Below are 13,762 nucleotides of genomic sequence, written 5' to 3'. Positions count from 1 at the left end.
GCGTTGGTGATTAAATGGTTGTGTATTTTTATCGAAGTACTCAGAAAATATATTTGTGTTCTCTAATAATAGAATAACCAAAACCACTGGCCACGTCATAATATGAATGTATGCCATCTAAAATTATATAATTAATATTCACACTTACAATAATATAACACTAAAAATAATATACCACTGTAAATATCTGATGAAAGCTATGCATAAAGATAAAATTTGAATAAAAAGATTTTAAGCATCGTTAAGCTTGACACGCATTTTAAATAAAATCAGTAGAATGTACAGAGGTTAGGTTAGGTTAGATACAAATTTAGATACCCACTGAAAGGTGACTGTTAAACAGAGGAGGCTGTTATAGAGAGTGATATGAAAAATAGCAGTTTCTTTTTTACTAAATTTACCATCTCTATCTTGTTACCTGGGTAAGATTGGGTTTTGCAACCTACGGCAGTTATAGGTACTAGTTAAAGCGGAAAATTAATCATGTAAACTATCTTGAAGCAACATTCTAACAAAAAATATTGCTTTATTTTTTTTCAAGGCGCAACTCATGAGTAATTACTAAAACAACAAGTTACAAAAACTGTTCGTCACATGTTTCAGCTATTAAACTATCGTCTTTATTTTATGCAGAGTTCAATTTTTATTTTATTTTAGTATTATTATCGGCTATTTTTTGTTCGCTATAAGTGGGTTTGCGCCTGAACTCAACCACCTGTCCTAGATTACTTTAAATTTATTCATTATTTTTGAGCACCATTTTAATTAGTTCAATTTAGGTAAGCAAATAAATCTTTCAACGTAATTTTCACCAATTCCAAGACGTTTTATTAACTTGTGAATTTGTACAGAGATTGCCAGAGATAAATACAAGTTTATTTTTTATTTATATTTTTCCTGCTTGTTGTCAACTCATATTCTTTTTGTTTTTTGTAATATCATTTATTATTAACATTTTATATTTGATGTACTGAAAATCATCGCTACTCGTGTGTATCGTCATATACAATTGCATTTTCGACCTCGTGCCTCAAGGGAGTAATTGTTCTATTATAATTGTTATCATCATCATCGATCGGGTCCACTACTGGACGTAAATCTCTCCCGATATTAGCCACAGTGTAGTTCATTATCCACATCCAGAGGTTCCTGTAATCTTCACTAGGTTGTCGGTCTACTTCATAGAAGGTCTACCCGCAAAATGCCGTTCATTATAGGACTATTAAAGAATTCCGTCTGGTTTTTATGAAATAACTTTTATCAGCAATATGTGAGCTGCAGTTGGGATTTGCTTAGAGAGCATCTAAATATTTTACAACTACTTGTTATCGATTGAAATATAACGTTACCAAGGTAATGTTACAAATACATCGTGCTAATTTTATTTTGTAAACATGAATTATAATCATAATTTGTAAACACTTAGTTGCCTTGATAATAACTGTGTGCTTAGTGCGAGTTGTATATCGTTCTCGATAGCGTAAAAGTTAACTAAAGAAAAAACCATTCAAGTATGATGATGTAAGAAATAATACGATGATAGTATTGATCGAAATGGTATTCTGTCAAATCCTTTTTTGTTCCTACCTATGCTGATAGACTTGAGAGGCTATTTCAGCTTCGCCCTAACGTGTGTAGGTGAGCTCATGGGGCTCAAACCGGGGTTTTGCTAACACTGACCCTAGCAAGAGCAGTGCTTCGCAGAATCTACCACAGGATCGGAAACGCGACCCACTGAGAAGATCCGGCGAGAAACTCAATGGGCTGTGTCTATGGGTTAATTCGCTCGTCGAGCCCTTCGTCGCAAGCGACGGGTTCGACGAGGACGGTGACCGGTGCTTGTAGTGCCTAAAAGCACCGTTAATGGATCAGGAAGATCCGTAATGACGCGCTTTGGGCGACGTCGACGGTTTACCATTCGGTCTACAGGATCGAGTATGTAGTTTCCAGCGGCCACGACAAGAGGGTTCTCATGTCGTGCCACCTTCTCAAAGTGGCGATCAAATCCGATATCATAAAATAAACACGTTGTACTTTTACAGAAGAGGATAAGATAGAGAGAGAGAAGAAGTTATCTCAAATGTATTACGAACATTCTCAGAGACATCCCAACGTGAAAGTTCCACTCACCTTGTAACGCGAAATCGAAGACACAATTGTTATTTATTGTATAACAGTTATTTGCACCTTCAAACTAGAACTTTAAACTGGTTTGCGGCAGAAATAGACAGATGTATATTTACCCGTGCGGGCTCAAACAACGCCCTAGCACCAGCAAACAAGCAAATGAAACATTTTTTTCAATAACAATTAACATTAAAACACCACTTAACAAGTACTTTTCTTAAATTATTTACTGTATAATAAAGCGCTTTTTGCCGACATTGCGCAGTGCATGAGGACATTTTAAATCTAATATTGATCGAGTATCCTATTTAAGATCGTGTTTAATGCATCTATAATGTGAATAAAAACAGTAACTGCGCAGTCAACGGGCAGTGAAAGCAGACACAAACATACATGCAGACCCTACGCGCGTGTAACTATAGATAATAGACTAAGAGACAGCGTATATTATATACTTAGAAACAGTAAATTGAACGGTGATCATAATCTCATAATGTTTTGAAGAATTCATCATACCGACTTTATGTTGCGTTTATTATCTAGCAGATATAATGCGTTCAACTGAAATTTTGATCTTTCTCGATGAAGTTCAGACTTACTTTATGCAGTTTATTCAAGTATGTATTAACTATTTGAAATATGAATGTTAACTATACAATAAAATATAGTTACAACTATATAGTAACTTATGGTACAAATAGTTTTATTTTTATTAATTTATTATCTATATTAAAGTTTTATTTTTTGTCATTTTTTTTATTGTGAAATAAAATTTAAAACATATGAACAGTATTGTAAAATATACTCATAATTGTGCCAACATTATAAGAATTATTATATTCTTATATTGTGTTTCTCGGAATACTTAAGATATTTCGGTATAATGAAGATCACGGGCCTATGCCAAGTGAGCTTCATTTTCTACTTGGAGAATATTTAAGTCTTCCTGCATGAATTGACGGACTATACGGCATGTGTTTAATTAAGAATTATTATTATTATTATTACTAGCTACCATTTCTTTATAAAAGTCTAAAGCAATGCGATTGATAGCGGCTTTCTGTTCTATTTGTGAACTAAAGGACTCACTTAACAATTAATCAAGTTTTTTATCTTGCCTATTCGGTGCAACTAGATTAATAATATTTTGATGCTAATGTTGAAAGCTACTGCTAACCCAGCCTTAGATTGAGTATCTTACACTGTCACTTTTAGATGGTTATTGTTGATATTAGTTTTCGGGCAATCACGGTTGAAAATTCAGTCATCGTGACGTAAACGATAAGACGTCCGGTGTATTCGTATCTAGCGATGCAACGGCGTTCGAATCCCGCAGGCGGGTACCAATTTTTCTGATTAAATACGTACTCAATAAATGTTCACGATTGATTTCCACGATGAAGGAATAGCATAGTATAACAAAAATCAAACCCGCAAAATTATTACTTGCGTAATTACTGGTGGTATCACCTCTTGTGAGTCCGCGCGAGTAGGTACCGCCCCCTGCCTATTTCTGCCGTGGAGCAGCAATGCGTTTCGGTTTGAAGGGTGGGGTATCCGTTGTAACTATACTGAGACCTTAGAACTTATATCTCAAGGTGGGTGGCGCATTTACGTTGTAAATGTCTATGGGCTCCAGTGACCACTTAACATCAGGGGGCTCTGAGATCGTTCACCCATCTAAGCAATAAAAAAAATAGATCAATTTTTTTACATCTGAAGTCTTTAAACCACTAACGCGTCGTGCGTTCGATTGTAGTGTTCATTCACTCCGTACACGTCATTAAGTCAATTAATCACGTCATTGTAAGCCGTTCGTGCGTCATTTCTCCCGCACCGAATCTTGTATTCCATAAACACTTTCATTTTTGTCCTGAGAAAGACACATATTATGTAGTAAAAACAAAACACTAATCAACAAACAAATGACTGAATTTGAATATAGAATTCCATAGTTTTAAAATAATATTCATTAGAATTTTGATTTCATTTCCAGCCATACATAAATTACGTTTCAAATGGTCAGTATTATAAAACGGAAACTTCATGAGTAAAGATCTATTATGAACTTTACATTAGGAACTCTATCTTTAAGAAACCTCTTAAAAAATTTCTTTACAAAACTATTATTAAAATCAATGGCTCAGTGAATTCAGTATGTACAGAAATTATAAATTGATATAATATACTAGTGAATCGCGACTGGCATTTTATTATTTAGTTGTAGTAATATATGCTCCTGTGTTGTATTATGGATCTATTTTTCAATTAACCTTGTTGACTCCGGAAATAGTAATCAAAACTCGTATATATAGGCTGATATCTATGTGTATTGTATAAAGACATCGCTAGCTCTTATATGCCGCTAAGTATATCTATCTGTTTAGTCGACTCGTTCCACAGAGCAAGTCCCTCGTGATAACACTAGCAAGTGATAGTTCAAACTGGAAATTGAATTAGATATTGTTTCTTATGGTGAATTCTCTGAGCTATCTAGATAGGGTCTTTGGAAACTTGCTGTTTAGAGATTAGTTTTTTTTTTTCCTACCTATTCTAGTAACCTCGAGAGGTTATTCTAGATCGGTAGGCAGCGGCTTGGCTCTGCCCCTGGCATTGCTAAAGTCCATGGGCGACGGCAACCACTCACCATCAGGTGGGCCGTATGCTCATCTGCCTAAAAGGGCAATAAAATAAAAAATAAACGCCGAGTTAGTAGTTAGTGAGTTCACGGAGCTCAAACCTGACGACGTTGCTAACACGAACCCTAGCTAGAGCAGTGCTTCGCAGAATCTACCACCGGATCGGAAACGCGACCCACTGAGAAGATCCGGCGGTAAACTCAATGAGCTGTGTCTGTGGGTTAATTTACTCGTCGAGCCCTTCGTCGCAAGCGACGGGATCGTTGAGAACGATGACCGGAGAGATTAGAAGAACTTATTAATCCTATTCATTCCCGAAATGACAGTAAAAACCTACACACAAATAGTCGTATCACAACTATGGGCCTTTGATTGAAATAATTAAGTTCTAATGTTTTTTATTACTTATATTAAATTTATGATTTATCAGTAGGACTTAATACAAGCTTGAATCAAAGTAAATTATTTTCAATATCAAAATCAAGTAATCTAGGTAGCGAATAACGTTTTGCGTACGGTTGCTGACAGCGGCCCGTGGTCAAAAACGTTTAGATAACACCCGATGATGTACAAACTATGAAATTCAATTATATTATTAATGTTTAAATATATTTGAATGAATTTTATTCCAAACAAAAACATAGTAGGAAATGAAAATATTCATTAAGAAGCGATTTGTCTCTTCTTGATGCTATCGGATTTCTACTTCACTAAAACGGGGTAAACTTTCTAAAGAGAAGTTGTTGGGATGTTTTCGGCCTTATTAGCAATTTAACGCACTACATCGGACGGTTCCAAGCTAAGATTATCTTAAAGCGCAACAATATAAGAACAAATAAAGGCTTTTAATATCATAAACAAAGAGAAACATGGGGAATCTGAACTACGGTACAGTAATCTATATTAGTACAGTATAGCCAAAGCAATTAGCTGAAGAATCAAGATCAATCGAAACAATCAGTATAAAAAATAGTTAAATATAGTAACGAATTACGAATTCATTCATTAGATGCTCTGTAGCATGTAAACAAGATATTGATATCCCATTTAATATAACTACGTTCAAATATATTTAAGTATGAAAAACCTAAATACAGCAAACGGAATTTTCGTCAGCCGAACGTTTACCCCGAATAGGAATGGTAGGGGCTTAAATAAAACTAGTTTTATGGAGTAATCTCGCTTTTATTTTTACAATTTTATTATTTCTATTTATTTATACTTTACACTTTTCATTTTAAGTCGTTCGTGAAGTTGATAAAAGCGAGATTGAGACGTGAAACTAGATTTAGTTGTGTCTACTGAAAACTGGAGGATAAACTATAGACAGTGGTTCTTTACGCTTAATGAATTGAGAATAACAGAAGTTGTTCCGGAAATTCATGATCATTTAATTGATGCCCGAATAATGTGTGAATTGCCGTTAAAACAAATAGAACAATTTGTTTTTAAACTTTCGCGGCTGTCTATTACCTTGTACAGTGTAACCATGATTTGTAACGCTTGACAGGACAAACAGCGCCCAAATATCGAGAACTCAATGTAGAAATAGCGGTAATCGTTAATTAAAAATTAAAATCTTGCGCCTACAACTTGGTGCACATGAAAGAAGTGAAACTTCTTTTTGAGGTGTGCAGTATTGTGATTTTCTTAATTTTTCCTTAAATCAAATTTCTGTTGTAATAGGGATGCTGTGTATAGTAGAAACGACCCAACTCGCTTTGTCTTTTCCCTCTCTCCACGGTCGATTGGTTCGCGAGACGCTCTGTCTATTTTCTCACTCTCGCTCTTCCTAAATTGTATCTTTTCTCTCTAACCGTAACGAATCTGTTGATCTGTCTGAAAAACCGAAAGAAGTTTCACATCAAAAACTCTGTAAATATACACAAACAAATTTAAAAAAATTGTATTAATCGTCAAACGTTACCCACCATAGCGAATCTTATCAAGAAAGTAGCCTAGATCTGCTGTTTTGTAAATATTTTACTTTCATATCTCGTGTACATTATCAAATCAAAACGTTGAGCCGGGTTTTTTTTAATAGTTAGTAGACAGTAGGGCAGGACAACTCGCTGTGGGAAGCTTCGTGGGAGATTCATGTCCAGTAGTGGACGTCTGTGGGCTGATAGTAGTAGGGAAAAGAAAAATACATCACAGTATTTAACAGAAACTTAACGTTCAAATTCTATTAGTAGTTTAGCAAGTACGTAACTAACAAATGTTAGGTATGGTATTTATGGTACATTTGTTTTACGATGTTAATAAAATTTAGCGATTTTATTATTATAAATTTCAAAGATTACGAAATATTTTAAACGACTTAGGTACTTGAATAGTGAATTCGTGTTCGTGCACAAGTCTATACTTTACTTAAAGAGCCAAATAAAACAAAGTTTTAGTTGAGCAATAGAATGCGTATAAAACAAATTAATACAGCATTAACATTTACACGTTTTTCATCTGTTCACTACTTTAGTATAATATTGAACAGCTCAAATTATTATTTTATATATTTTAACTACATTCAACATGAAACATAGAAGGCGTATTTCTCAAAAACAGTGTTAGATGTAAAACGATATTACCTCGAAGAACTTAAAACATTTTTTTTTTTTTTTTTTTTTTTTATTGCTCTTGTAGGCAGACGAGCATACGGCCCACCTGATGGTGAGTGGTTACCGTCGCCCATGGACTTCAGCAATGCCAGGGGCAGAGCCAAGCCGCTGCCTACCGCTTAATACTCTCCACAAGCCTCGTTTGAAGAAGGACATGTCATAGCGCTCGGGAAACACCGTGGAGGGGAGCTCATTCCATAGCCGGATGGTACGTGGCAAAAAAGACCTCTGGAAACGCACTGTGGATGACCGCAGTGGCTCCAGGTAGTATGGATGAACTCTACTCCGGTGGCGGGCGGTGCGATGGTAAAAACGAGATGCCGGTATCATCTCGAACAATTCCTCAGAGCACTCCCCGTGGAACATACGGTACAGAATACAGAGGGAACCGAAGTCCCTCCGCAGACCCAGAGGCTCCAAACGATCCGTGAGAATGGGATTATCGACAATCCGAACGGCCCTCTTCTGTATGGAGTCAAATGGAAGAAGCTGGTATTTGGGAGCCCCGGCCCAAAGATGGGAGCAGTACTCCACGCGAGGCCGGACTTGTGCTTTATAAAGCAAAAGTCTTTGTCCAGGCGTGAAGTACCGCTTTGCTCTGTTGAGGACTCCCAGCATTTTGGACGCCAACTTGGCCAACATATAATTAATTAGCTAATTAATAAGCGTGTGAACGATATTTGTGTTTATAAAAAGTAATAACTGAAAGAACTATTATTACTTAACAAAAAGATAATTAAAAATGTTTGTGTCCGAGGATCTTAATTATATTTATTTAAGTGTAGTGTTCACTCAAACGGTGAGCACCCACACAAAAACCTTCCAAGTAATACAGTCCCGCTTTTGCAGGATACTTGAAACACCATGGTATGTGAGGAATGTATATCTTCACGACGACTATGATGGACATGTCTTTTCGTATCCTCCAGATTTTTTTTATTGCTTAGATGGGTATATGAGCTCACAGCCCACCTGGTGTTAAGTGGTTACTGGAGCCCATAGACATCTACAACGTAAATACGCCACCCATCTTGAGATATAAGTTCTAAGGTCTCAAGTATAATTACAACGGCTGCCCCACCCTTCAAACCGAAACGCATTACTGCTTCACGGCAGAAATAGGCAGGGTGGTAGTACCTACCCGTGCAGACTCACAATAGATTCTACCACCAATAAAAATCCATGCATCCAGATCCACTCTCGATGTCTTTAAGCATTCCAGGTTTTGGTCATCGGGCGACGAAGAGTTCGATATGCAACTTAACACTGAATCCACTGAGCTTCTTGCCGGATCTCCCCAGCGGGACGCGATTCCGGTCCAAAGATAGGTTCAATGAAGCACTGTTGTTGCTAGGGCAGATGTTAGGAAACTCATTCAGGCTAAGCCCAATCTGCTCGTCCACCAATCACGTTGAAACCAGAATAGGCCCATGAAGCTACTGGAAGATGGGTAAGCAAAGAAAAAGAATCTTAATAATACCTACGTCCAGCTTTCGGCTATTCAACAGAAGGTTTACTGGTTGTAGGACCTCTTCTGAGTCCGCGCGGGTAGGTACCACCACCCTGCCTATTTCTGCCGTGAATATGTAATGCGTTTCGGTTTTCAAACCGATTCAGGGTGGGGCAGCCGTTGTAACTATACTTGAGGCCTTAGAACTTATATCTCAAGGTAGATGGCACATTTACGTTGTAGATGTCTATGGGTTCCAGTAACCACTTAACACCAGGTAGGCTGTGAGCTCGTCCACCCACCTAAGCAATAAAAAAAGAAAGAAATAAGCACCCAATACCCATCTTCTCATGCTGTTGTTAATTACTTATTACAGGTCCGTAATACTAGTACAGTTACGTACTTTACAGCCTCTAACTTCCTAATTTCTAGCCTCTTAAGTACTAGAGCACGATTGGTACCCTTATCGTCTAACTCAGCTGCGAAACTATTACGCGTATTTGAAGCCTAGAATAGCCATTATAACAGATACAGAATAGCTTCGTCCACGTCGCTTTGTATCCCGTAATTACTTAAAATTAGATCGGCCGTGAATTCACCTGCCTATAGAAAATTATAAAACAAAAATAGATGTAAAAACTAAACTACTCTAATTAGTGCAAACAAATTATACCTTATTATCACCAGAATGTGTCTCCCCACTGCTGGATGTAGGCCTCTGCCATAGTCCGCCACAATGAACGGTCCTCCGCTTTACGCAATCTTCTCCAGCATATTGCCGCAAGTTATCAGTCCAACAGGTATGGGGATGTCCAACGCTGCGATTAACGGTACATGGTTTCCAGTCCAGAACGCGTCTGTTCCATCAGCTATCGGTTCTGCAACACATAATATGTCCTATGTCCGACCCATTGCCACTTTGCCACTTCAAGGTAGGGCAACCGTTGTGACTATACTTGAGACCTTAGAGCTTATATCTCAAGGTGGGCGGCGCATTTACGTTGTAGATGTCTATGGGCCCCAGTAACCACTTAACATCAGGTGGGCCGTGAGCTCGTCCATCCATCTAAGCAATAAAAAAAAGCTTACTAATCTTTAGGGCTGTGTCGGTTACTTTGGTTCTTCGACGGATTTCCTCATTTTGTTCCAAATTATGCTTAGTGCAATGTAAATAATAGCTATTTAGACTATCTGGTTGGAAAGTACCTAAACGCGACGAGGAGATTCAATGCTAAAACACAATCAGAACCTTCATTATCGTAAGCCACTTACTCTCAGTACTGCATTAGTCAATGTAGCACACAGTATTGTAGAACGTGGTTCTGATTTCAATTTATGTTCCTAACAATAGCCAAGACTCGCTAGTGTTGTTCCATTTTTACTAAATTTATTTAGTTCAATATTTAGTTAGTTATCACGAAAATCTTTTTTTTTTTTATTGCTTAGATGGGTGGACGAGCTCACAGCCCACTTGGTGTTAAGTGGTTACTGGAGACATCTACAACGTATTTACGTTGTGCATGCATGTATGCATTTGCGCCACCCACCTTGAGATATAAGTTCTAAGGTTTCTGTATAGTTACAACGGCTACCTCACCCTTCGAACCCAAAACGCATTGCTGCTTCACGGCAGAATTAGGTAGGGTGGTGGTACCTACCCGTGGGGACTCACAAGATCTCCTACTACCAGTAATTACGCAAATTATAATTTTGTGGGTTTGATTTTTATTACACGACAGTATTCCTTTACTGTGGAAGTCAATCGTGAAAATTTTTATCTGAACTGATGAGTATATGCAGTACTCAACAATATTACTAGTTGCTATGTGGACTTTTGACGGATTCATACTCCATTACGAACAATCGAAATCATCAATGGCAGGTTAACCGGCAATAATTTGGAAAACGGAAACTAGCCCCAGTTATCAGTAGCGCAAGAACGTAATCACTTTCATTGCTACCCCGCGGAAGAGGTCGACCGCCGCGCGATATCACGCACGCAGTTCGTTGCGCGGAGTGAGTGCGCGCAGGCGTGCGCGATGTTCCGCGCGACTCCCAGGACCGCCTCAGTGTGAGACTCGCAGGCGACGCGACCCGGCCCGGCCGGGAATGGAGGCCTGCTGTGTGATCAGAGCGCCCGAGGACCTAGTGGGCGACCAGGTACCGACACTCGTTCTTGCCGCAGACCGACAGTGATCTCAAACGCTTATCTAGTGCCTAAATTACGGGACTTTGTGATCTTTATACACGAAAATTAGCCCGCGAACGCGGCTTGCTTTGTAAACAGCTGTAACGATTTTAAGCTAAACTATAACTGTGTTAAGCATCTATCTACAGACACGTGCAAAATCTGGTTTGTGTGCAAATAATTCCGTTAGAATAATTATTATTGTAGGTACTCTCCGTTGTATACACATACATTCAAAATTAGGCATTAAGCAGAACCTCAAGTTGGCGTTGTTCACTTAAAGAATTTCGTATAAAAAACTACGAGTTATTTTCCTGTGGAAGTGTATATATGTATATACGTATATATTAAGATAATAATAGTACAACATGCATATTTGTCGCGCGATATGGCCGAGATTACTGATCAAACACAAAATGTATCGATATACAACGTCGATTTATAGCACACAAAAAAAAAACGCGGAAATAACATAAATTCGCCTTCAATATTACGTTACTTGAGAACTAGTGGAACATTGGACACTAAAAACAAATTATGTTAAACTATTTGTAAACATAATAATGGAATTTCAAGTTGTTGCAAGAAATCTTAAATGTATTTAGCGGGTTGATTTAAAAACATATTAAATTTCATTACGGCACGAAAATTTCAACAATACTTAATGAAAAATATGTATTTTCAACCACTATTCATCGATTGGACTCAAATTTTAAGTAATAATAATAATAATAATATTTTCCAAAGTATCTCAAAATATTTGTACACGCAATTGACAGCGATGATAAATATACAATTAGGTTATACAAGTATTTATTTTAAGAAGCTTTAATCCGATACCGTTGTATTGCATTAAAAAGACTTCAACGCCGTCCGTCGGTCACGGGTTACGCGGCACGCGAACCGAATTTCATCCTATTCGTTTCGCTAAAAAGTTTCATTTGCGTAAAATGTAGACACTAAATGATTTACGTAATGTCTACATTATAATATATAAATACTATAATACAACGAAATATAATGACTTATGTGTAGTTAGAAATATAGTGACTTATGTAAGTTACAATGAGTACAAAAAGTTTTTTTTATTCTAATTTAAATTCAAAACAGACCTATCGTTCCAAACAAACAAACAAAAATTGTTGACCGCTTTGATAATTTGTGTGAGCGTCAAATTTTATAATCTGATTTTTTACAACTTTACCCTCTTTTGTTTTTTTTATTATCCGTCTTGCTTCCACGCGACAAAGGAGAATAATAATATCCACCCGATCGACTTTTTTTTTTGCACAATTACATTTTATGGACCGGAGTACGACATAGACTCGCGCATAACTGTAAACTGTTTTATTATTAATAAAATACAGTTTCGATGCCACATTAACCGCAGGACACCTGCAGTTTCCGATAAAGAAAAATCTATTCCGTGCGTTCGATTACTAAACATTAATTTAAGTTTATAAGAGATTTACAAAAATTATAATTTGTAATCGTTAATAAACAATTGCCATGATACTTTTTCGACTAATTATTGATAAAGGAAACACTTTTGGAATTTATAATAATTATTTTTTTAAATGTTTTATTACATATATTATTATGTATATTATATTATATGTATATAATATATAATAATTGTTATATAGTGATGCACACAACGATTGTAAGGAGGTTTTGATTGTTGTCCCTGTTCGGATTATTTTTACCATCAAGCTCTCTTATTTGATAGATAGGATAATATTTCTTAAAATACAATCAAAGTTTTGACCGCATGTCGCTAGGTAGGATGTATTTAATATCTAGGAGCCTCAGGAGCTGCTCCTTTATTATTCATTATTATATATAACAAAAAATATATATAATAATATAACCATTATAATAAAACTTAAAGATTGGCACCTTGAAGTGTAAGCCTCGAATTTACGAAGTAAGTTTCTGTTGAACGTTTTTAATTGATAGACATTTTAAATCAATTATTAAGTTTAATACTACGTATGTAGCAGTAATTATTATCTTTAAGAAAAACCCGAATCGCGCTAACGACATTTTCAAGATAATTTTGTATCTATACAAGCTCCGAACATTCGACCCGTCGGGAGATCGAGCTGATTTCCTCAGCGGTTCGCGATTCCAATTCAGTAGTAGATTCATTCGCGAAGCAGTTGCTCTTGAGTTGTTAGGTGTCCTTCGGAGGCGCTCAAGCAGCTGTTAGCAAATCCCACTCCTGGCTGAGCCTTTGCTCGCCCACCTGTCCTGGTGAAACTGCCGCTCGGTGAAGGATATTTCGTCTCGTTGTTCTCTTTTTAAGCCTACCTATTCGCTGGTAGCTTAAGAGGCTATTCCAGTTACGCCCGGACGGGTAGTTGAGCTCGCGGGCTCAATCTGAGAGAATTTGCTAACATCTGGTAGCAAATTCTGGTGGTAGGACCTCTTGTGAGTCCGCAAGGGTAGGTACCACCGCCCCGCCTATTTCTGCCGTGAAGCAGTAATGCGTTTCGGTTTGAAGGGTGGGGCAGCCGTTGTGACTATATTGAGACCTTAGATCAAGGTGTGTGGCACATCTTACGTCGTAGATGTCTATGGGCTCCAGTAAACACTTAACACCAGGTGGGCTGTGAGCTCGTCCACACATCTAAGCAATAAAATAAAAAATAAAACCCTAACAAGAGCAGTGCTTCACAGGATCTACCACCGGATCGGAATCGCGACCCACTGAGAAGATCTGGCGAGAAACTCAGTAGAC

General features: G+C 37.3%; 1 protein-coding gene and 1 long non-coding RNA gene across 4 annotated transcripts in view; one reads left to right on the top strand and one right to left on the bottom strand.

The window, feature by feature from the left end:
* Positions 1–9,577: 9,577 nt before the first annotated feature.
* LOC149503546 (uncharacterized) overlaps positions 9,578–13,762 on the bottom strand; it is a 52,699-nt gene continuing 48,514 nt past the window's right edge. The window contains exon 3 of the long non-coding RNA XR_016323632.1: positions 9,578–9,709. This is a non-coding gene — a long non-coding RNA (uncharacterized LOC149503546). The remainder of the gene's footprint in view (positions 9,710–13,762) is intronic.
* LOC114246939 (uncharacterized) overlaps positions 10,554–13,762 on the top strand; it is a 74,791-nt gene continuing 71,582 nt past the window's right edge. For 2 of the 3 annotated variants that reach the window (XM_028179702.2, XM_028179701.2), the window contains exon 1: positions 10,554–10,991. In XM_028179702.2, coding sequence (XP_028035503.2) covers positions 10,941–10,991 — 51 coding nt within the window. In that variant the 5' untranslated portion in view covers positions 10,554–10,940. Of the gene's footprint in view, positions 11,185–13,762 lie in introns of all 3 variants that reach the window. The other variant, XM_028179703.2, reaches the window with a different exon arrangement.

Source organism: Bombyx mandarina, chromosome 01 (assembly GCF_030267445.1).
Source record: "Bombyx mandarina strain Sakado chromosome 01, ASM3026744v2".
Taxonomy (NCBI): domain Eukaryota; kingdom Metazoa; phylum Arthropoda; class Insecta; order Lepidoptera; family Bombycidae; genus Bombyx; species Bombyx mandarina.
This window is presented reverse-complemented; position numbering and strand designations above follow the sequence as displayed.